General features: G+C 39.8%; 1 protein-coding gene across 1 annotated transcript in view; it reads left to right on the forward strand.

Annotated features, from left to right (window-relative positions):
- TBC1D4 (TBC1 domain family member 4) overlaps window positions 1-20387 on the forward strand; it is a 111182-nt gene extending 90795 nt beyond the window's left edge. Inside the window, exons 13-20 of the mRNA XM_065631485.1 lie at window positions 471-680; window positions 4846-5004; window positions 6573-6731; window positions 7188-7432; window positions 10338-10497; window positions 13192-13361; window positions 16331-16507; window positions 18161-20387. Of these exons, the coding sequence (XP_065487557.1) occupies window positions 471-680; window positions 4846-5004; window positions 6573-6731; window positions 7188-7432; window positions 10338-10497; window positions 13192-13361; window positions 16331-16507; window positions 18161-18379 (1499 nt within the window). The 3' untranslated portion in view covers window positions 18380-20387. The remainder of the gene's footprint in view (window positions 1-470; window positions 681-4845; window positions 5005-6572; window positions 6732-7187; window positions 7433-10337; window positions 10498-13191; window positions 13362-16330; window positions 16508-18160) is intronic.
- Window positions 20388-22577: the final 2190 nt, after the last annotated feature.

Below are 22577 nucleotides of genomic sequence, written 5' to 3' on the forward strand. Positions count from 1 at the left end.
TAATCCTGCTATGTTGATATAGTCTCATTGGCAGAATTCACAACCATGGGACCAACTCTAAAATTTAGTGACCATAAAGTGCTATAGCATTGCCTATAGTGCAGCTCAGCAGATGGAAAAAGTTGCTTTTAGTACAGAGCCTTGGGTAAATCACAGTAGTAAACAAGCTCAGCTGTAAAAGAGTCTTTATGAATAAACGTCTCTTTGTAATTTTAGAGGAGCTAGCGGGGGAAAGTGTTGAAATACTGGGTGATCCTTTATTTAACTTGATTTCATTTAAATATAACTATTTAAGTAAAACACTTTATTTAAAAATAATTCTCTGCTATTGAACTGCATTTTTCTGTCTTTGGAATCAGCACCTCACTGCTGAATGTGGAAGATGGCTATTTTTGTTCTGCTGTGACTTAGATTTTCATAATATGTCAAACAGTCTGAGTTTCCTGTAATATCTTTCTGATTCTTTGCAGATGGTCATGATGGAAGTGAATTGTTACCATTATCTCCTCTTGCTCCACCCTTGGAGGAGGACCCTCTTGTGCTGGTATTGCAGAATGAGGATGGTCCAGATAAAACTGGAGAGAGGAAAAACTCGGAAGAACTACAAAGTCTGTGGAGAAAAGCTATTCATCAACAAATTCTGTTACTTCGAATGGAAAAAGAAAACCAGAAGCTGGAAGGTTAGCTATTTAGAAAATACACCTAAAATCTACTACGTATTCTGCTGCCTGAAGCTGAAAACTGTACTGTGTTGGGCACCTCAAACAGAGATGTGATGCTGTAACGTTTTGGTTAACAGTGCTAGAAAAAAATGTGCTCACTCAGTAACATCTCCCAGTCTGCCAGGTTCTCTGTCCAGCTGCCAACTTCTAATGAGTTGCCTTAGGAAAATGAGAAAGTGATTACTTTTCCTTTTTTAGTGCATGTCAGACAAAGCCTGCTGCAGTCTGTATTCTAGTCTAGGAATTCTAACGTGGAACCACAACAGTTGCCGTGTGAACACTTAGGCATGGTCAACCCTCTAAATCTCCTTTCAGTCCTTCTGTCCAGGCTTCCTGTCCTTCCTTAAACATATCACAGTGATAATTTATAAATATTTGAATCCAAGTATGATTTTTGAGCAACTGGTTCTTGAGGTATGTCAGACAGTTCTTATTTTGGAAGATGAGCAATGTACGCTGAAAATTGAGTGCTCTTAGTGAGGGATCTGAACGTGGCCGTGCTGACTTGTCAGCTGCCTGAGCTTTTGGCGAAGATATTTTATTATGGCTGGTCAAGACTCGCACACAAATAAAAGATAGGATGCAATGTCTATCCTAGCATATAGAAATTCTTCAGTATAATAGACTAGTAGCTTTCAGCGCAAGTTGAAAATTTCACGTCGTCTTTACAATTGCTGCCCTCATCTTCTTCTGTATGGTGTATAACCTCATTATATGGTAGTCCGATTCTTCAAAAAACCATATTGATCTTATTAAGGTCAGTGAACTCTTTTTCCTTCTTTAGTGGTGCTTACTGAGAAGGCAGGGAGAGGAAAGAAAACAGCAGGACAGAAGTCCTTCCACGTCCCTACAACAGTACATCATTGAATGTATTTCCTATACATTTCTCTGTGCACCCTCTCCACAGTTTGTCTCCCTTTTGGCACACACTTCTGTGGAAACTCCTAGATTCATAGGGAACACCTACAGAGAAGTGTGTTTTAACTTCAGCCAAAATATTCATTTATTGTTTTAGCAAACGGTTAGTCTGCTGTTGTGGAGTGGGAAATCTGGACATCTGCTGCAGTGACCAATTTCATGTTATTCCCTCTGGTAGTATGAGCTGCTGAGGGACAAACTCTTTTCTGTACCCACCTGTGTGGCTGGAGGTATTGAAAACTGTTCACAGAATCACAGAATGTTAGGGATTGGAAGGGACCTCAAAAGATCATCTAGTCCAATCGCCCCGCCACAGCAGGAACACCTGGATGAGGCTGCACAGGAATGTATCCAGGCAGATTTTTAATATCTCCAGAGAAGGAGACTCAACAACCTCCCTGGGCAGCATGTTCCAGTGCTCCATCACCCTCACTGAGAAGAAGTTTCTTCTCAAATTTAAGTGGAACCTCCTGTGTTCCAGTTTGCACCCATTACCCCTTGTCCTATAATTGGTTGTCACTGAGAAGAGCCTGACTCCATCCTCGTGACACTCACCCTTTATATATTTATAAATGTTAATGAAGTCACCCCTCAGTCTCCTCTTCTCCAAGCTAAAAAGACTCAGCTCCCTCAGCCTTTCCTCATAAGGGAGATGCTCCACTCCCTTAATCATCTTTGTGGCCCTGCACTTGACTCTCTCCAGCAGTTCCCTATCCTTCTGGAACTGAGGGGCCCAGAACTGAACACAATAATCCAGATGCAGTCGTTAAATCAGTCCAGTTCCTTAAGATTCAGTTACAAGATATTTCCATTCTGTAAGAGACTTGTAGAAAGCAAATTCTTCCTGCCTGATCATTTGTGATGAAAACAGGAGCATCAGCAGTCAAGACTCCAAACTGGAACTTGTCTGCCAGCCTACATCTAGGTTCGTGCTCCAAGGAGCACGTCTCCTTTCTTGTATGGAGGTTTGTAAGTACTGCTAGTGAAATTGGTGCTCTGGCTAGCTGGTATTTATCATCTTATTTTCAAAGAGTGAAAAGTAAACTGTCTTAACACCTATCTCTAGGCATCCTTCCTGTGGGCTGCTGTAATGTGGGCCATTTTATGGACAGGACATACACAGAGCTGATACATTCCAAACAAGCGCTGGTTTGGGCAGTGCTTGGCATTCTAGCCTACAATTAAATATAGATGTCAGGAATGGGAAATATTACAGAAATACTGCCATTTCTGTGCTTGAAGTCATGTTCCTACCTGTTAATTTATTCAGCTGTATATGACTGGTTTGAGACTGAAATTGCTGTGGAATTGTTTTCAGTGGTTCTCCGTTAATGTTTTGTTGATTGATTTTTATTTTTTTATTTTTTAAAATCTATTTACAAAATATTAATAGAACCTCTTTTCCTGTTCTTTTGCTGTCGAGGAGACTTGAAATCTATTAGCTCTTTGTTTTACAGAAGGTAAGTTCTGTCAATTGCACAAACCTTTTTTTTTTTTTTTTTTCTTTTATGAGCAGCTAAAAGCTCCTTTTTCCAGTAGATCACCTAGAAATACAAGAACTACAAAAAGTAACAGGCCACCTAGCAGTGATTAGGAAGAACATTAGTAAGGATGTTTGCAAGGAGCCAAGGTTGGCACAGGAGGTAGGACAAGTACCATGGACAGGCAAGATGCTGACTTTCACTAGGGTTAACTGCAGAGCCAAAGTACCGTTCAGTGAGTGATAACCCGTGCACATAATTCTGGAGTTTGTTGTCACACTGAAGTACGTTACTGTCATCTTGAATCTGTCACATACTGTTTTATGAGAATGAGCATTCTCAAATGAAATCGTACAGCAACAGAGTAGCATTTAAAATTGCCCCAGTTAGACTGCAAATTCTTGTGGTAAGATCACATTCCTGTTTTTGTGAAAGTGTACTGCGCCTTGCATAATGTTGCTTCTGCAAGCCCCCCTGTAGTCTTGAATAGATATGATTTCACTGGTGTAACATACAGCTTTTGGAAATGAAAAAAAAAATGCCACCTACATTTTTGGAGTGGGCTAGGCAATGATCTTCTGGATTCATCCAATATGGACTGTAACCAAAGTGTGCTGATCAGACAAAGGACCTGATTGTCTTGTTTTGTAGTTTGTGTAGTAATGTGAGAGTTTTCTTTCACCTAGAAATGATGGTGGGGTGGGCAGTACATCTGTAAGAGGAACGAGTCTCCTGCAAGGAACAAGTACTGCACATGAATCAAGACAAATTTGGGATAAACTCAATTGTAGTTTTCAGAGATCATGTTGTTGAATGTACAGTTCAGTCCAATGATAATTAAACCTATCTCTGTAAATTGAAACACATGAAGGTCTCACTTCCAGGTTTTTTTTAAACCAGTAGTTTGGGAATCTGAGTGGTTTTCTGCATGTATATTGTGTATAATAAAACAACGACAGTTAATTTCTCAGTAATGGAAATGAAAACTGCTCCTCCATGAAATTCCAGAGTAACTCTGCAGCTTTATTTCAGAAATAGTGAGTCCTCTGGAATAAATGTCTTATGCCAGGTAGTCTTATGCAGCTAATTCTTTAAGTATATGGCCACATGAGTTCTGTGCTTCAGCACAAATGTGCCTTTCTGGATATGGTTCACGATAGTTCATTCTGTTTAATTCTAGTTGGCCTGATGATGCCAGGTAGCAGTGCCAAGAGCTCTTATGACTCTCCTAAGGGACATGTGAAAACTGGGACCAGTGTGACAGACTTCAGTTTAGAAGACTTGCCTAGCTTGCTTGCCTAAATCTCTAATATAAGCATTCATATGTTTGGGACTTCCCATACTAAAACAATTGTAATCTTAAATATAAACAAGAGAAAAATGATCAAAGGTGTTTTTGCAGTTGAAAGAAGCAGCAGATGAGGTGAAGTTGACTGTACTTGAGTGGTTTTTTCTTCTTGTGTCAAGCCTTAAAAAAATGTTTTCATGTATTTCATGAATTACTAATGTTCATGGCCCAGTGACAGATGTTAGATTGTTACCTGCAGCATCTTATGACAAAAGACTGGCCTCATCTCTGATGAATTGTAGAAGGTATATTTATCCCTGGTCAGGTTATCAGGAAGATATATGTAACCTGAATGGGTTTTGGTTATTTGATGTTTCTTCCAGTTTTCTGATGTTCTGGTTTTTCATCTGTTCTTCCTTTGTCTTCTGTGCTCTAGCAAGCAGGGATGAGCTCCAATCAAGAAAAGTCAAACTGGACTATGATGAAGTTGGTACATGTCAGAAAGATGTCATAAATGTTTGGGATAAGAAGTTACTGAACTGCAGAGCCAAAATCCGATGTGACATGGAAGATATTCATTCCACTTTGAAAGAAGGTATGCATGTGGGATGTCTTTTAACTCTGAAGTCTGAAGTTTTTTGTTTGGTTTTTTTGCAAGGTTGCCTTTTGATACTGAAGGAAAACTGCCAGCAATACACTTTTTCCAGTAGCACAAAATAATGAGAAAATGACCTTCTTTTTGCAAATGTATCCACCTTCTGCTGCCAAACAGAAAACAGGTTCTGCTGTGCCTACAGGTTACCATGTCAGCAAACATCTATAATCATACTTCTGAAAGAAGCATCTTGTGCCTATGTATTATTGCATTGAAGACTGAACTTGGAGCTTCTGCAGCTGACACTGTGACCTTCTGGTTTCTGGTCTGTGGTTCCTATCCAGTTGACTCAGAGTTTCACATGCTCTGATTTGAATTACTCACTGAGAAGACAGGACCAAAATGTCTAATGTGAACTGTACCCAAAACCTAGGGGAATCACAACCAAGTTTCAGAGAGTCAAAAGGACCACATTTTATGGAGTCTGGACTATGGTCTTTTTGTATTTTGTTTCCTCAAGTGAAAGGCTGGGGATTTTGGCTTGAAGTAGGTCTTCTATGGCATAGCTGTAGGCCAGAGGGCCTATGGATCTGGTCTGACTGCACCACTGTGCTCTCCTCCATAGAATCTCATGTCTGTATTACAGATGCTGAAAAATAACATTTCAGTGTAACCTGCTAGTGGTACAGAAGGGAAGTTTAAACTGCTACCAGAGAAAATTGTGGTAGAAATAAGGCAGTTCCTGTTAGTGATCTGCAGAAGACAACCAACAAACAACTTGCATTGCTGCCCTATATTCTGCTAGTGGACTGACATTCAGAGTTGGGAACAAGGATATGATTTATCTAACTTGTATTCTTGTTAAGTAATTATTTGCCTGGAAAGTATTAGCAGAGTTGACAATTTATTTTGACTTCCAAAGGTCAGTTTACAAAGTCAGGGGGATGTATGTGAAATACCAGAAGTAGTACTTTAATTTAGTTCATGCTTTCACAGGTTCTTGGCTGACTAGAGAGAAATGCTGTCTTTCAATATGAGTGGTTCTGTGTCCTTCCTTTGGTATGCAGTATCAATGCTTTTAGGTTCGAAGTGAGCCTTCTGTAGTCTGTACATCTTTCTGTTATACGAACCTATGGACTGACATGAGCAGCTCTTTGGGAGGGGGAAGAGGAGATGTTTTACACTGTATGTTTTACACTTCTAAATTTAGTTCAGCCTTTCTAAACGGGACAATCTGCGTTCTGCTTGCAGTTGTGCATCTTTTCCTGCTGGAGACTAACAGCTCAGAGGTGGCAAAACAAGTGATGTGTGTACCTCAGTTGTTGCCCAATGTACTACTCAGTGTAATTACCCTAAATTTGTAATGAATTAGTGGGACAAACCGTGGCTACTGAGGGAATACACTGCAGAGTGGACAACTTCTGAAGCTCACTGCTTGTAAGGGATCCTCCAGGGTGGTTTTGCCAAAGGCAAAGATTATGAAAAACTAAATTATTGTGTTATAGCACTGAAAATATGCCCCTCTTTAGGCCTCTTGTTTTTTTTTTTTTTTTTTGACTGACCCGCAGGTGTACCAAAAAGTCGTCGGGGAGAAATTTGGCAGTTTTTGGCTGTGCAGCATCGAGTCAGACACAGACTGCCAAACAAGCAGCAGCCTCCTGACATCTCTTACAAAGAACTTCTGAAACAACTGACTGCTCAACAACACGCCATCCTTGTAGATCTAGGTACGTCTGTTTGTAGCTGGGAGACTTTTCTGGCTTGTTTCGTGTGTCTTTGGGCAGAAACACAACAATCTTAATGGAAGCTGTTGCTGGAGATAGATGCTACTGTGTCAGCCGCACTTTCAGTGTTGTCAGGATACATTCTGTGTCTGCCACTTAGCGTCCTCTAAGCAAATGATTTCTTAGGTTATGCTGTTTGTATTTGTGCTCTTCTACATCTGCCTGAGGAGAGAAATCAAGCAGTTGTCTCTGCAAATTCTGTGCAGATTAGAATATGAAATGAGCTCAATGGATGCAGCCTAAAATCAGTAAAATACAGATCAATCTGTCTAAAATGAACCTGCACGTGAAAGCAAAGAGTAAAGGTCTATGAGAAGAGAGAAGTGCTGGTTGCCAGATGGATCTGGGTTTTTTTTTGAGAAGAACTGAATATCAACTACTCTTCTCTCTTCACATCAGGACGGACGTTCCCTACACATCCTTACTTTTCTGCCCACCTGGGAGCAGGACAGCTGTCACTCTTCAATCTACTGAAAGCATATTCTTTGCTGGACAAAGAAGTGGGTTATTGTCAAGGTATAAGCTTTGTAGCTGGAGTGCTGCTTCTACATATGAGTGAGGAACAGGCCTTTGAAATGCTGAAATTCCTCATGTATGACCTTGGCTTCCGTAAGCAGTACAGGCCAGACATGATGTCACTACAGGTAAGTCCATCCTTCTCCTAAAGCAAACCAGAGTTTTAAATGAGTTTTGAGATCTCAGAGCTTGCTCTTGTTCTCCAGGGCCTTCTGAAGCTTGTTGTGCTGTTCTGGAGGTCATGACATGCATGCAAGTGTTATTGTCAAACCCCTCTTCAACTCTGAATTTGCAAACAGAGAAGTTCAGAACTTGCAGGCTTTTCCTGTCACACGTCCCTATCATCTCCTGTTTGGAAACTCTTTCTCTGCTATTTTGCTCTTCCTTTTCCTTTCCTCACTTCTCTCTCTCCCTTATGCCAAACAAGCCCCAATATGCTTTCATCTGTATAGACAGAGTTTAAAAATAAATTTGATTTTGTTTTTCTGCAGTCCTTAAGCACTTAAATGTAGATTTTTCTCTAGTGACTCCTAGTCAAATCAATAGTGGCACCCAGTGGCCAGTCAGTGTACTCCACAGGCATTTGTACTTGGGGCTGCTCTGTGTCGCGTCATCGTTTGTACCCCTTTTCTCTCATCATTCTCTACCCCATCACCCCCAACACAGAAAGAGAACAGATGAATTTTTAGTCATTTAGTTTGCTTATGAAATGATGCACGCTCTGCACTATTGGTCTTTAATAGCTAGCTATAGATACTCGAGCCTGTTTAGGAAGGAAACAGAAATCTTTCAGATCTGTATAAACTCCAAGGTTTAAAGTTTAATGAGTCTTTGACCTTGAGATGCAACTGTCCACTGAATTAATAAGTTGTTATTCCATAAGTCCCTAATATTATAAAGGGATATACCTCAGCTGTGTTAAAGTTTGTAATCCACAGTGGAAAAAGAGAAAACTAAGAGGCAGATTAAAAAAAGTCTCTTTCCTCATGCTCTCTGCATGGCAGACACTTAAGTAAAATCTTAAGAGGGAGTTTCAGTCCACTTTTCATGGTCAGTCAAATTAGGTGCTTATTTGGCAAATGTCCAGAACAACAGAACAGATTGTAGTTAAAGAAATCGTATGTGCTAATTCTAAAAATGATAAAGAAGGATGTTTTACTCTGGATGTAAGTATGCTATAACAAGTTTGTTGTGATGAATTAAGGGTAAATAGCCATAAAGGGCATAATTTTGCCTCTTCCCTGTCCCGTTTCCCCCACCGCAAATGTGTTTTGAACCACTGGGTGTCAAAGTGGGATAAGTGTGTGGTTGTGGGATTTTTTTTTTTTTCCCCCAAGAAGATGCTCTCTTAGTGTCTGTATGTCATACTGCAGTTGTAGGTTTTCAGTACCATCTGATGGTTTGAGAGCATTCAAATGTCCAGGTTTCACTTTTTTATTTAAATGAGTCTGAAACTTTCATCATCCGAAGCTCTTAGGAAAAATGCCTTTTAAGTTTGAGAAGGTTTACCACTTGTAGTACAGTTTGCCCTTTAAATGAAATTACCTCTTTCCACACAGTTTGCTCCTAGGCAGTTATCCTGTTCTAGACAGAAGTGCAAGTTTTTTCTGCTCCAGACAAACTAGACTATTAAAGATGGCTTACAGGATCTTGGTTAAGCCTAACTGTTTTTGCTTTAGTTTTTAACAGGAGCAGACCACTTGCAAATCCTTTTGCATTTACAGTACTGAAACAGAAAGTAAGCTTATATGCAGAATTAGCTTCTGTCCTATAGAAGAAATACGTTGGATGTTTCTTTAGGATAATGAAAACTTATTTGACTTATATTTTTAATTGTTGTCTGGAAAAGGTAATAATCTAGATCTTTAGTTCATAATGAACCGATCCAATTGGTTTACTGCCTCTATGGTACTCCTCTAATTTCACATGTAAATGTGTGTTTTATTGACGCTGTCCAAACTGTGCTTAATTAGTATCTTTGGCAATTAAAGGAAGAACTTAAAGACACACACAAATTTAGCTAATTTGTCTGAATGAGAAGTGATCTGCTTGCGGACTCTGCTGACTGATAAGACAGTTTCAAGTGCAGCCAGTTTGTGGTAGGGAAAAAATCATGACCACCAAAAGTAGGAAAGTAGCTGAATCCACTAAGTCATTTCCTTATTGAGGAATGGATCCACCTTAAGCATCAGGCACTTGTTGACAGCAAAATTGGACCCGACAGCTAATCCATGTATGTCTGCTTCTTCTGCTTTCTGAGAGAAACATTGCTTTGTGCTATGAGCGGCTTACTGTGGAATATAAAATAGCAAAATTATCAAAATTGCAAGAAAATAATTTGCCGTAGAGTGCTATTGTTAGCAATGAATAGCAACTTTTAACCAGTTTGCCTTGCAACCTTTTACAGGTTGTATAGCAGCACTTTTTTGCATCAGTATCTTAAATTTCCCTGGACCGCTGGCATGTGGGAGGTGTGCTGGGAAATATGTATGTGGGACAGCTCTATTGACCCACTGTATCTAATGCACTATGTGGGTACAGCAGCTGTCTACAGTGATGACTAGCACAGGAGTTTTAAATGCAGCAAAAATGTGTGCAAGATTCAAAGGATAAAAGCTGAAATGTGTGAAATTAGCCAGAATTAGCTGAATTCTGTAATGGAGAGTGTTGACATCTTGCAAAAGATACTTTTACTTCCAGTGCTGCGAGACCGAAAGTTCTGGTTTTGTCAATAGAGTTAGATCAATATATTCTCTTCTTATGCCTATGAATCTGAAATGATACATCATTAAGAACCAGGGTCAAACTGTTCTTTGTTATTGACTACTCTGTTGATTTTAATTCATTAGGGGTGGGTTGTTTATACATGAATAGATATCACTCCAGGCCCTGGGCAACAATTAAGCTTCATTTTACGTTGCCATCTGTACTGGAGTTAATTTCCCTTGAGTGAAATGTGAATGGTTTGGAAAACTGAGTAAAGCTGAACTTCTTTCTCTACTTCTTTCCCCCCAACCCCATCATGCACTGTAGATTCAGATGTATCAGCTCTCAAGGCTGCTTCATGATTATCACAGAGACCTGTATAATCATCTTGAAGAAAATGAAATCAGTCCCAGTCTTTATGCTGCACCGTGGTTTCTTACACTGTTCGCATCTCAGTTTCCATTAGGATTTGTAGCCAGAGTATTTGGTAAGAAAGTTTATTCTATTGCAATAATAAACAGAAGAATGTTGTCTGTTGTGTTTTGAAACACTCAGGGAGTAGTTTTCTACATACTAGGGACATTTGGGGTGACTAGTGTGGGTGGCAAGTAGCAATGTTCTTCAAAGTGGGTTATCGGCCCCCTTTCAAAGAGGAAAAGTGAAATGTATTATTTGAAACATCAGACTTGAGCAATTAAGTGTGTCTGCTGTTATTAGCCAAGAGACTTCTGAAGTGTGAACAGCAGGAAGGTTGTTGCAAATGTATTTTATGCATCAAGCATTCAGTCTATGTGTATAGAGAAGTTCATCTTGTTGAACTTGCAAATTGAAAAAAGAGAAGGCATTGGTTTTCAAGAAAGTGTTTCTGAATAACTGATTCTAATTCGTTTTCTAATAAAAATTCATGTAAACTGGAACTTAAAGTCTTTTCAGGTATTCGTGTATATATATATTGAAGAGTTTTCCAGTCTTATTGTGCCTCTTTCTCAATTTAAAAGGTGTTTTTGTGGTACTTTCCTCTTCAGGTAACATGAAGTACAGAAGCTTAAATATTGATTGTGCTCTGTAGTGTTTACAGTATCGGCATGTCGAGTACTTGGTTTTGTATTATTTTTATTGTCAATAAGAACTGCCAGCTTAATCAAAACTCTAGTAATATAGCATTTAAAAAAATATTTATTAATGTAAAACTAATTGCATTTGATTTTTCTGTTTCCATATGGCAGCTTTTGTATTTTCTTAAGAAATTCAATCTGACTTCTATCTCACGTTTTATTACTGGAGAGTGCTGGGTTTTTAGTTTGTTTGGTGTGGTAGTTTGGGGGGAAGAGGGCCTTGTTTGATTGGGTTTTGGTTTTGGGTTATTTTTTGGCTTAGTGATTTCTCCATTACACAATTCTTTCCTTTTACAGCAAACTTGTTCTGAGTGCTCTTTGAGTGAACAAATGATTGGTGTATCTGGTTTTCAGTGATATGCACATGATGAGTGCATCTCTTTCCCAGTGGGATTATTGAATTCCAGGGTATTCAAGCATTTTTTTTTTTTTAATTTGGCTTTCAAAGATAAAGTGCTTGGTTTTTGTTTGTGGTGGTTTTTTTGGTTTTTTGGGGTTTTTTTTAACTTCAGTAGGCTTTGAGCTTGGAAAACTATTTTTTTAAGGATGGGGAGGGTCAGTGTTCATTTCTCTGTAAATGAGCTGAGCAAGGCATGTTCTGATTTTAAGACTGAAAAGTCACCGTGTTGTTTTACTTCCTAATGCTTTAGATTCCCATATCCTCAGTGTCTTATGGGCCATTGTCACATACTAGGAACAGATGGTTGAGTGTCTACCCATCATAAATTAGATATTTATACTGCTTGAATGTGTGTCATAGACTTGAGAAGGGAGACTTGTAGGAGTTGTGTGTGAGTGAGCTGGCTGCCTCACCAGTGTCCTGGTGCTACCCTGCGACACTGGGTTAGGGCCAAGGATGAGCTTGTCAGCGTCAGGATCGGAAATCGAGGTGGTTGTGCGGCGCTGCTCTTGGTGGTGTGACAGAGCCAGCAGCACAAGAAGCTTATCTGAACTGCTTGTGTGCTGCATTCATCTCAGTGACTACTGGAGAGTGTCCAGAAGAGGGCTACAGAGTTGGTGGAGGGTTCGGAGGGGAAGCTGTATAAGGAGCAGCTAAAGTCACTTGGTTTGTTCAGCCTGGAGGAGACTGAGGGGAGACCTCAACATGGTCTACAGCTTCCTCACAAGGGGAGGAGGAAGGACAGGCACCCAACTCTTCTCTTTGGCAATCAATGACAGAACCCAAGGGAATGTCAGGAAGATGTGCCAGGGAAGGTTTAGGTTGGACATTAGGAAAAGGTTCGTCACCCAGCGGGTGGTGGGGCACTGGAACAGGCTCCCCAGGGAGGTGTCACGGGCCCAAGCCTGACAGTGTTCAAGAAGAGACTGGACAAGGCCCTCAGACACATGGTGTGAACTGTGGGGTTGTCATATGCAGGGACAGGAGTTGGACTTGATGATCCTTGTGGGTCCCTTCCAAATCAGGACATTCTGTGATTCTATGAACTGCAAGTCCATCACTGCTGCTGAGACCAAGTTTCCAGTTACTGTGATCAAGTTTCCAGTTTCTGTGCAGTCTGTGTCTACTGACTCCTGCAGAGCCTGGACTTGCCTTTCTTATCCACATAGTTATACCTCAAAGTAAGGGTTTGGGGCTTAAATTATAGCCAGTGTGATCACTAGTATGGATTTTGAAAATAATATGATTGGTTATGGCATCTCCATTACCGTTTTTTAAGGTCTAGCTTCTGCCTGTAGAAAACAGTAAAATGTCAGTACATCGTGTTGTGATCCACTTCCCAATTGTTTTTCAGTCATAAATGCACTTTAAAAAGAGTTAGCAGTTACTTAACAGTATACAGTAGGCAGTAATGAAATACTTATTGCAGATAACTGTTACAGACATAACAAGCATGCGATATTTTCTTTAATGTTCTCTCACATCTGTAAGATGACAGAAAATGCTTTTATGTGCATGTCATGTTGAAATAAGACATTGCACTTCTCCTGAACTGAATACATCTGCAGTATGATTGATTAAAAAGAAAAACATCCCAGCAAACATAATGTTTATCTAATGACTTTAGCTCTCATTTTCAAGATATTTTCGTGATTTTATTTTTTAGACATTATTTTTCTTCAAGGAACAGAAGTCATATTTAAAGTAGCACTGAGCCTCCTTAGCAGTCAAGAAACATCTATAATGGGATGTGAGAGTTTTGAGAACATTGTTGATTTTCTTAAAACCACTATTCCAGATATGACTCAGCCTCAAATGGAAAAAATTATTACCCAGGTAAGGTTGTTTTTCTCTTCCCCCCCCCCTCCATTCGGTTTACTTGGAAAAATATCATGCCTAACATATATGTAAAAGTCTTCTCAGTAAGTTCGTTTTGGTTTGAAATGCAAAGGGTTCATCTTCCCAGTAGCTTGTATGGAAACAGGATATTGTAAGCTAATTTCAATGGGTTCTGAACTGCAATTTTAGCAAGACCATAGTTGCTGCCTGAAGATTTAGTTCAAACGTTCTTTTGTGCCCCAGGTATTGGGAAAACATGACTTTGCTCATATCCTTCTAATGGTGACATGGAATTTAAAACTAGCCTGTTTTCCAAACTTAAACCCAACTGTTACTCCCTGCTAGTGGGTGAACAGACCAGCAGTTCATGATGGGAAGCACAACTTGCCACAGTGGGAAGAGGCAGCATCACAGCAACATCTCCTTCTGACCTTTCGAAGTTCTGGCTGCACAGGGCCAGGTATCCCCATAGGAACTTTCCTGACACCTCCAACTTAAAATCCTAGAAGTTAGGAGATTGATGCCCTGTTTTTCATGATCTGTATTAAAATCAAGGTCAAGCAAGCTTTCACTGTTCTGTCGCGTGGGCAGTTTCTGTCCTCCTGGGGATCACTTCTAGGGTGCCGTCATGCAACTTCACCTTTTTACCTGGTGTGTATTTGGCAGGTGCTTGTTGCCAAAGGTAAAAGTTCCTCAGGACTGATACCTGCCTTGCCTTTTTCGGGTAAGGGAAAGTAGGACTGCAGTAGTGTTATTTCAGTGGTATCACAACAACGTTGTGGCGATGGGCAAGAAAAGGAGGCTGAGGGAGAACCTTAACCCTCTCTACAGCTATCTGAAAGGAGGTTGTAGCATGGAAGGGGTTGGTCTGTTTTCCCAAGTAACAAGTGATAGAACAAGAGGAAATGGCCTCGAGTTGCATCAGAGGAGATTTAGATTAGACATTAGGAAAAAATTTCTTCACGGAAAGGGTTGTCAGGCATTGGAACAGGCTGCTCAGGGAAGTATTTGAGTCATCATCCATGGCAATATTTAAAATATGCGTAGATGAGGTTCGTAGGGACATAGTTTAGAGGTAGACCTGGCAGGGCTTTTTTAATGGTTGGAATCAATGATCTTAAAGGTATTTTCCAACCTAAACGATTCTGTGATAGAAGGGAGAAAAAGAATTACCAATGCTGATATAGGAGAAGCAACAAGGTTCTTGTGCAATACTGTCAGTGGCTGGGACCTTCATCTCTCTGCATCCTATTCTTCTCTGCTGAAGCTGCAAATTGAAAATGAGTCTCAGTCTGGTACCTGAACTGTGAACATGCGAACAGTTTTCACCCTTCAGGTGGCAGTTCAGAGATCACTGAAGAGCTCTAGAAAGCCATCTCCATATGCAGGAGTGCAGTTAACACTGGTGCATTCCAATGGCTTGGTTAACACTTGAATGTTTAGGTGCTGTCAGTTAAGAATTCATTTTTAGATGACATCTAAGTCTTAATTACTTATTGCACTGATTGTGATTGCCACAGTAAACCTGTAAGTGCACTTTAGTGTCTGGCTTCACGACTCACTAATTCTGGTGCCGATAGAGATGATAGCTCAGTATTTTTGATACAAATAGAAATTAAATCTTTGTCCTGTCGTCTGTGTGGGTTGCAGAGCAATCGTGCTGTGGTGAGCACGGTAGAAGTGGCTCTGTGCAGAGCTGGGTTTGAGTAAAGAAATGGGTTATGTAGTCTGAATGGAGGTGGATGTGATTGTACACAGGTCAGCTCAGCTCTGAGAGGAAGGTCACCTGCTCGCCTTCAGCAGCTTTTTGGATCTGTATTCATGTGTGGACTGCCTGTATTGGATTGTTCCTACCTAGGCTGGCTACAGGTGGAGTCATTTGGCTGTCTCAGCATTGTAATTCCCAGGACTGTCCTCTTATAGCAGACACATTCCTGTGCAATCTACTCTAGCTGTACCTGCTTTAGCAGGTGGGTTGGACTAGGTGATCTCTAGAGGTCCCTTCCAACCCCAACCATTCTGTGATTATGAAAGAAAAATGTAGACATTATGCAGGACTAAGATACAAAGATGAAGAATTGGCTGGGTAGCTACATAGAGGAAAATGGCACTTGCCCAGCTTGAACACCATATGCAATTTAAAGTTTTACCTTGTTTTTTGAATTACCTGAAGAACGGTGGATGTAATGCAGAACTCGTTTAGCTAGGGTATCTTTTTGTGTCTTCTGTTGGTGTAATGTTTGTGATCTCTAGAACAAGGAACAGAATTAATGTCACAGTAGAGATCCTTCCCTCCCTAGCTTAAACTATTTGGCAGCTTTCAGAAGCCGAGAGGCTTTGACTGGATGAATAAACAGATAAGGGTCATATGGTCCCATCACTGCTTAGATGCTCAGTTCTGTAGCGTTCACAATGCTTTGTCACGTAAGCATCCCAATAAGAAAATAGTGTATCTTCACGCAGAGACAGAACACAGGGAAACTGTAACCATGAAGAGTGTTTTATAAAAGTCTATAAATGGGCACTTGGAGTCAAGAGATCCAGTTCTGAGTGGTGATCTGATGATTCCCGGATTATTCTTCCTCATTGTGTGATCCTGCTCCCATCACAAGTGGGTGAGACTTGAATTTAAAAATTTATTCTTGAACTTCTTAATATTCCTGAGCAAGAATATTATAAAATCATTTGATTAAATAAGGCTTTTCTGCTGATACATCTCATAGTAAGAGATGGTAGTTGGTAATTGTAGAAGTGATGATCCAATTTATTCTGAAGTCTTACGATTTATTGTGGCTGCAGTAAGAACTCTAGATGCTAAAATGCTCTTATTGTAGACTTCCCCTTAAAATACTTTTTTGAGAGGAACAGGAAAAAACATTAATCAAGCAGAGTTGCCTCTTAACCAAACATTCATGGGAATAAGTGCTCTCTATTGTAGTTAAAACCTGTTTTTTCTCTCATGGCAGGTGTTTGAGATGGATATTTCAAAACAGCTCCATGCCTATGAAGTAGAGTACCATGTACTTCAGGATGAGCTGCAGGAAAATGTGAATCCCTGTGATGAAGGTGAACCCCTGGAGAAGCTGGAGAGGGTAAACAGTCATCTGAAGAGACAAAACATGGATTTGTTGGAGAAGCTACAGGTAAACGATTTAGGACTACAAACCCACGGAGAGGTTATTTCTATGATTCAGCCAATAGAGGAGTGTCTTTTTTAAATGTAAATGAGAGGTCTCCTAACTGCAAGATCTTATTCAGCTGAGCAGTTCTCTCAATTACAGTGATTTACTTCTATTAGGCATATTTTTAACTCCTTTGTCATTTCTTGGACTTTTCCTTCTTGATTTGGATTTCTTTTTCTCAAAGTATCTCTACCCTTATGTCCCATAAAATTTGTTGGCAAAATTTGTGCATCTTGCTGAAAAACAAGTTTGCTGTCCCTTCATTTCTTTGCTTCCTTATTGGGAAATTTTAAGAAATAATCCGTAGTGCAGTAGGCTTGCTTTCTGCAGACTTTTGTAGGCAGTATGGTTCTGTTTTCTTCTGTTGAAGCTCATAGGCCTACTTTTGAAATGTGATCTCTCCTAGCAGACTTGAATAGAACTGAGTGCCCACCAGACTTTGCCTGATAAAGTCATGCTTTAAAAGTCTTCTTTTCCTCCTTCACTATTTTGCCCTTTATACCATAGCCTGGCCAAGACTTATTTCAGGTTTCAATAAGTATTGTCTTGCATTTGCCTGAAAGACAAGTTCTTCTTTTTGCATCACCAGGCCATTTCTTACTGAATTTGTTAATTTAAAAAAGCACTGGGAAGAGCTCAAGAGCACCTTCAGTTTGTGAAACCTGAAAATACAAGTAAGGAGGAAAGGAAAGATCAAGTCCTCATTATTTTTGTGTTTATAGGCTGAGGGTGCTGTGCTGTGTTCTTTTGTTATTGAAAACAGGGATCACTTGCTTTTTTTTACTGTTATTATTTTTACCTTATTATTTCTATTTATTTATTTATTTACTGGTACCTGGGCTTTTACCTCTGTTCTGAAAATGCACCAAGGGCATAAAATAATTAGGAGTGACTGATTTGAAAGCCTCTGTCAAAGCTCTTCTGTTCTTCCAGAGTGCTGTACTTCAATGCATCTTCCTCAGTTCCTCAACCTCTTCATCTCTTTGTTTGTATAACTTCTTGCTTACTCTGCTTGGGCCCTTTCCTAGGAATGGTCAGAATTTCCCCCACTTCCCACAGAGAGACATTTGCTACTGCTGAGGTCCAGGGCTTCTGATTACCAGCCAGTTGTTTTGTTTTGGTTTTTTTCCCAGAGGAAGCTATAGGTCTTTTATTGGAAAATAGGGAAAGCGGTCTGCTTCTATCCTTAACACTGAGGTTCTCTTTCCCTCTAACCTCTCAATCGTGCTAATTTACTTTATTGCATAGGGTTCCCATTGCTTCATCACTGTCAGACAAGCCATCTCTTCCAGTGTCACTCCAGCTGCTGATTTCTTTTTTGCTCCCTGGAGTTCCAGTTCCTTGTTACTCTCAACTGTTTCTTGCTTGCTGCAACTTGCATGTCTCCTTCACCTTGTCAAGCTTTCACAAATCCTTCAGATTGATCTGGCCACTAGAAGGAGATTCTGTGTATGATACACAGTAGGCGTTCCATGTATCATCTGCCTACACAGGTGTCTTTTAGAAATATTTGTGTAATTAAGGTCTTTCCTTAACATATAGCATATCATAACACAAAAAAACCCTTACTCAGAATGTCTCAATTTATTATAAAGATAATATTATTGTTTACAGGTTGCTCATGCTAAAATTCAGAATCTGGAATCCAGCCTGGAGACTATTTTGACTCGAGAGAACAAAATGAAGACTGTAATTCAGACCCTGGAACAGGAGAAGATAACGTATCAAAAGACTCTTGAGCAGATGATGAAGTATTTGCCAGCAGAAGCGTTGTCTGACTGTGAACTGCTCCTAAAGGAAGTAAACTATAATCCAAATAATAAAATAAAATAAGGGGTAAGCCATAAACCAGAGTTTTCTAGGCAGCATTTCTTCCAAAAAAAAAAGGGAAAGAAAAGATGAGTATGCTGCTTTCAGAGAAATTAGCAATAGGCAACGGTATTATCCAAAACTAGTGCTGGGACACTTACAGCTACAAATGCGCCTTCAAATGTCAGTATGCAAATTCAAGCTCATAATTTTTTTATGACTGTGTAAATAAATCAGAAGGGGAAAATAAAGGGTTCTCATATGTAATATTGATGATTTGATGTATATTTAGAGTTGACCTAAAGGAAAAGAAAAATTTCGGTAGTCAAAGCCAAGATAATGTTGATCTACAGATTCACTCTAGATATGCTTGTCTTGCAGTGAAGTGAGGATAGCGTATCTTTATATATATGTATGTTGAATAATACTTGAAGAAAAAAAAAGAATGTAATCTTCCCTCCAAAGAGCAGCATGTTTCACATCTTCTGTGGAAAATCTGTGTGAGCTCATGCGTGCCTCTCTTTTAATTCTACTGACATTGTGTGCACAGACCAACAAGCAGGTTAATTTTCATGACTTGGTTCGTACAGAAAGAGCTCTAGTGCCATCCGCTGCCCGGGCTGTACCGGTCAGCAGCAGAATTCCACGCGCAAGTTGGAACTGGAAACAAAAAGCATCATGTCATAGCTCTGCCTCCATCACTCAGAGCTAAGAAGTAGCTATCTGTACACACTCGCAGCACCTGTAAAGGCAAGAGCTAACGGCGACTGCTACTTCCCAGCCCGTTTGCTTCCACCTGTCCTGGGCTTGGTCATGATGACAGGAGGAAGGAAGCGAGGCTGCGGGGTGGTATTGATTCTGATGTTAATTTTCCGCAGGAGACTTGCTGTCATAAGAGTTACGTGTGCAAGAGGTTCTCATTTAACCAAAGAAATACTGCAAGAAGCCTTGTCTTGCCGTAGCAGGAGCCAGAGAGCTGTTCTTAAATTTTATTTGAAGAAAGAATTGAGGCAGGTTATGGGATGTTGAGCATGAGGACCAAGTAAGTGTCAAGTATTATATACCTTTCAGTTTTCGCATACACAGTGGGTATACATTTCAAAGGGGATTCCGAAGTACAGATGCAGTTTTAATAATGCTTTCCAGGTTATTCCTGTTTTAATACTGCTTTGTGGTCATCTTTTTAAAACAAAAGTCATGATTTTGTGTTCTGGGCAGAAGGTGAGGTAAGCTCTGACCATTTCAAGGGAAAAAATATGTTTATAAAGGTATAAAAAGATGCATATAGATTTGAAAGTTTGAGTAGAATTTTTAAGCAGGCTTAGACAAATGTGTAATAGACATGTGTTTTGGAGTGCATGTCTGAACTGTTGAGTGTTACAGTGGGTCATGTTATCTTTTACCATTTATACTGTATTTCAGGAAACACTTATTCTTTTTAGTAAGAAAAACAATTAAGCAAAGTGCCAAATCCAGCAGTGTCTTTATGCATAAGATTGTCCAATTTAGAAAGCAAGGACATAATATCACTGCTTTCTAAGTATTATGCTTTATGTTAACGTAAAAGTGAAGAGCAATGCTGATTTGCTGCACGTTGCTGTGGAACTTAGGGGCTTGGGGTCTCCTGGGTTTGTTGTTATTGTTTTTTACTTCCATGGTGTTTTATTTGATTAAAGATACTGATTTACTTAAGTCTTTCTTTTTACAGTTGGGGTGAAAGGTCTTTAACACTGTGTATAAAATCAAGTGGACTCTGTCTAGATATTTCAAGAATGTTGTGTTGTATTAGATGGGGAAATGCCAAGTGAAAAGGCAGTTCTTTGCAGTTTTGTACAAAATATGTTTTAGCTGGTGTGTACATACAAACCCAATCCCAGGAACTGCAGTAGTACGTATTGCGAAGAATCACGGTTATTCAGAGACGTCTTCTTTTTTTTGAAGATGCACTGAATGTGCGTTACCCTCTGTTTCCTTTATAAGATTTTTCATGTAATGCCTGGAGAAATTCCAATAAATGTCATTGCTGCATTTCCCTATGGCCTCTGGCTGGTTTTTATTTTTCTACACTTCAAGTACTAATCTCATTCTCAATAGTACTGTTTACATGAAAGATGAAAAGGATCTTTTTAGTTTTTAGTTGTGGGGAAAAAAATCCCCAAGGTTTGCAAAAGGGTGCAGGGAGAATAGAAGTTCTTACTGGGGAAAATAGTCTTGCATTGTTCTTAACTGAAGATGAAATGATTATAAGGTATTTTTCTTCTGTAGCAGTTCATTTAGTACGCATGCATGTTGAGAATAGTAATTTTATGAACTCTACACTGTACATCTAGCTTGAGAGGAGGAGGAGGACACTGTTACCAACAGGCAGGAATGAACTGCAGCAGTAAAACCACAAGGAGGTAAGTGCCGAGTGACATCAGATCATTTGTAACAGCATTTGTATTCTGGACACTAGTGTGGCTTGTAACGGGGTATCTCTAGGGTGTCTGGCTTGAAGTCTGCCCTCAGTCAGGTATGCTCCAGACCATCTTCAGATGAATAACCAGCAAGATTATCTAGAAGACTGTGAATAGTCTGTGTGTGTTTGTGTCCTTCTGTTTGTCTCTCTGTGTCAATGGCTTTACAGCTGTTCTCTTCTGGGTGCCGTTGTGCAACTGTGAAGGAGGAAATCTAAGGTGCAGTGGGCCAGAGACAGAGCTGCAAGGATGTTTGCTCGGGAGAAGGGCCGGTTCCTGGTTTGGACAAATTGCTCATTTATCCCTGTGTCGTGTTTTTCTGTTTGGGAAAAATGTTTTCAGAATAAAGTTATTGTTTTGTCTGAGCTAAGCACAATGGCACCCTCAGTTTTTGCAGTCAACTTGTGGAGAAGTAACTTGGGAGGAAAAAGTATCAGCTGTTTTCAGGAGCGGCTAACTTAGACTGGTTTCTGCTGGCGGAGATGTTTTTTTGAAGTCTGGGAAGAGATGTGTCCTTTTAGCTAGCAAACTAGATTATAAGTGAAGAGTACTGCTTGCCAGGATGCAGTTGAAATAGGTCAGTCTGATTAAGAAGGGCTAACCTGAGGAAGTCTCTGGTATTCACATCTTTCATGGATAGAAGTAGTGTCCAGAAAGTGTTTTTTGTTGTTTTGTTTTTGTGGTTGTTTGGATTTGGTTTTGGGGGGGTGTGTGTGGTTTTGCTTGGTTGGGTTTTTGGAGGAGGAGGGAGGTTGGTGGTGGTTGTGTTTGTTGTGTGTGTGGTTTTTTTTTTCCTCTCCTAAAAAAGAGACTATGTATTTCTCTTCTAAAAAGGGGAATATTTATTTAAGGTGCCTTTAAGTTGCATTTTGTTCACTTTTCTCTAAAAAAAAAAGCATTAGATTTTACTGAAAAAACAGTCTCCTGATAACTGGCACATTCCAGTTGAAGACCTGACGTGAAATCACAAATCTAGCTGATCTTGTGGTTTGATTACGCCCTCTTCAACATGACACTGCTTTGCTTAATATCACTACAAGAAAGCCAAACAATTTGTAACGTAGGAAAGAATTTCAGCAGTTTAATCCAATAATTTGATATTACTTGAGAGAGTCTACATTTGGACACTTAATTTAGACCTAAAACCACATAGGTATTAGTGTGAATAGCCTCTTGTGTGTGAAGGTGAGTAACACCAGGCGGTGTTAATAGTGATTATCCACTCAGTCTTTGTAGTCATAGATGGGTGTTGACAGGCATGTGCAGGCCATAACGTTCCAAGCTTTATGCCAGGCTACACCGTCCATTTGAAGAACTGTAATTGATTCTGTATTTCTGTAGTTCAGCTTTTACTGTCAGTATTAGCCATTGAATGCATTTAATGTATGCTTTACCTTCCTCTGTCTTTCTAGTGGCTAGAAAGAACAAAATTTAACTTTCTTTTCCAAAAAGGCATATTGAATGCTTAGCTATATCCTTCCTCCAGACATCTGGTGTACAAGGGATAGAGTTTATGTGGTTAAAGTTTAATATATTAGATCACTCTGCCTGAAAGCATATTAAACTCGACAGTTGACAGTAAAAAGCTGAGAAATAAAACTGAGATTACTGTGTGCCTTGAGCACCTAATGGGTTGTGTGCTCACTGGCTTGCAATGAATCTGGATGGATTGGTACTTGGTGTGGTGTTTGGTTTTATTTTAATGTTGACCTTGACTCTGGACCAAAGGAAGGAGCTTCTTTACCAAAATGATGTGCTGGGGTTTC

The sequence above is a fragment of the Caloenas nicobarica genome, chromosome 1, assembly GCF_036013445.1.
Source record: "Caloenas nicobarica isolate bCalNic1 chromosome 1, bCalNic1.hap1, whole genome shotgun sequence".
Lineage (NCBI taxonomy): Eukaryota > Metazoa > Chordata > Aves > Columbiformes > Columbidae > Caloenas > Caloenas nicobarica.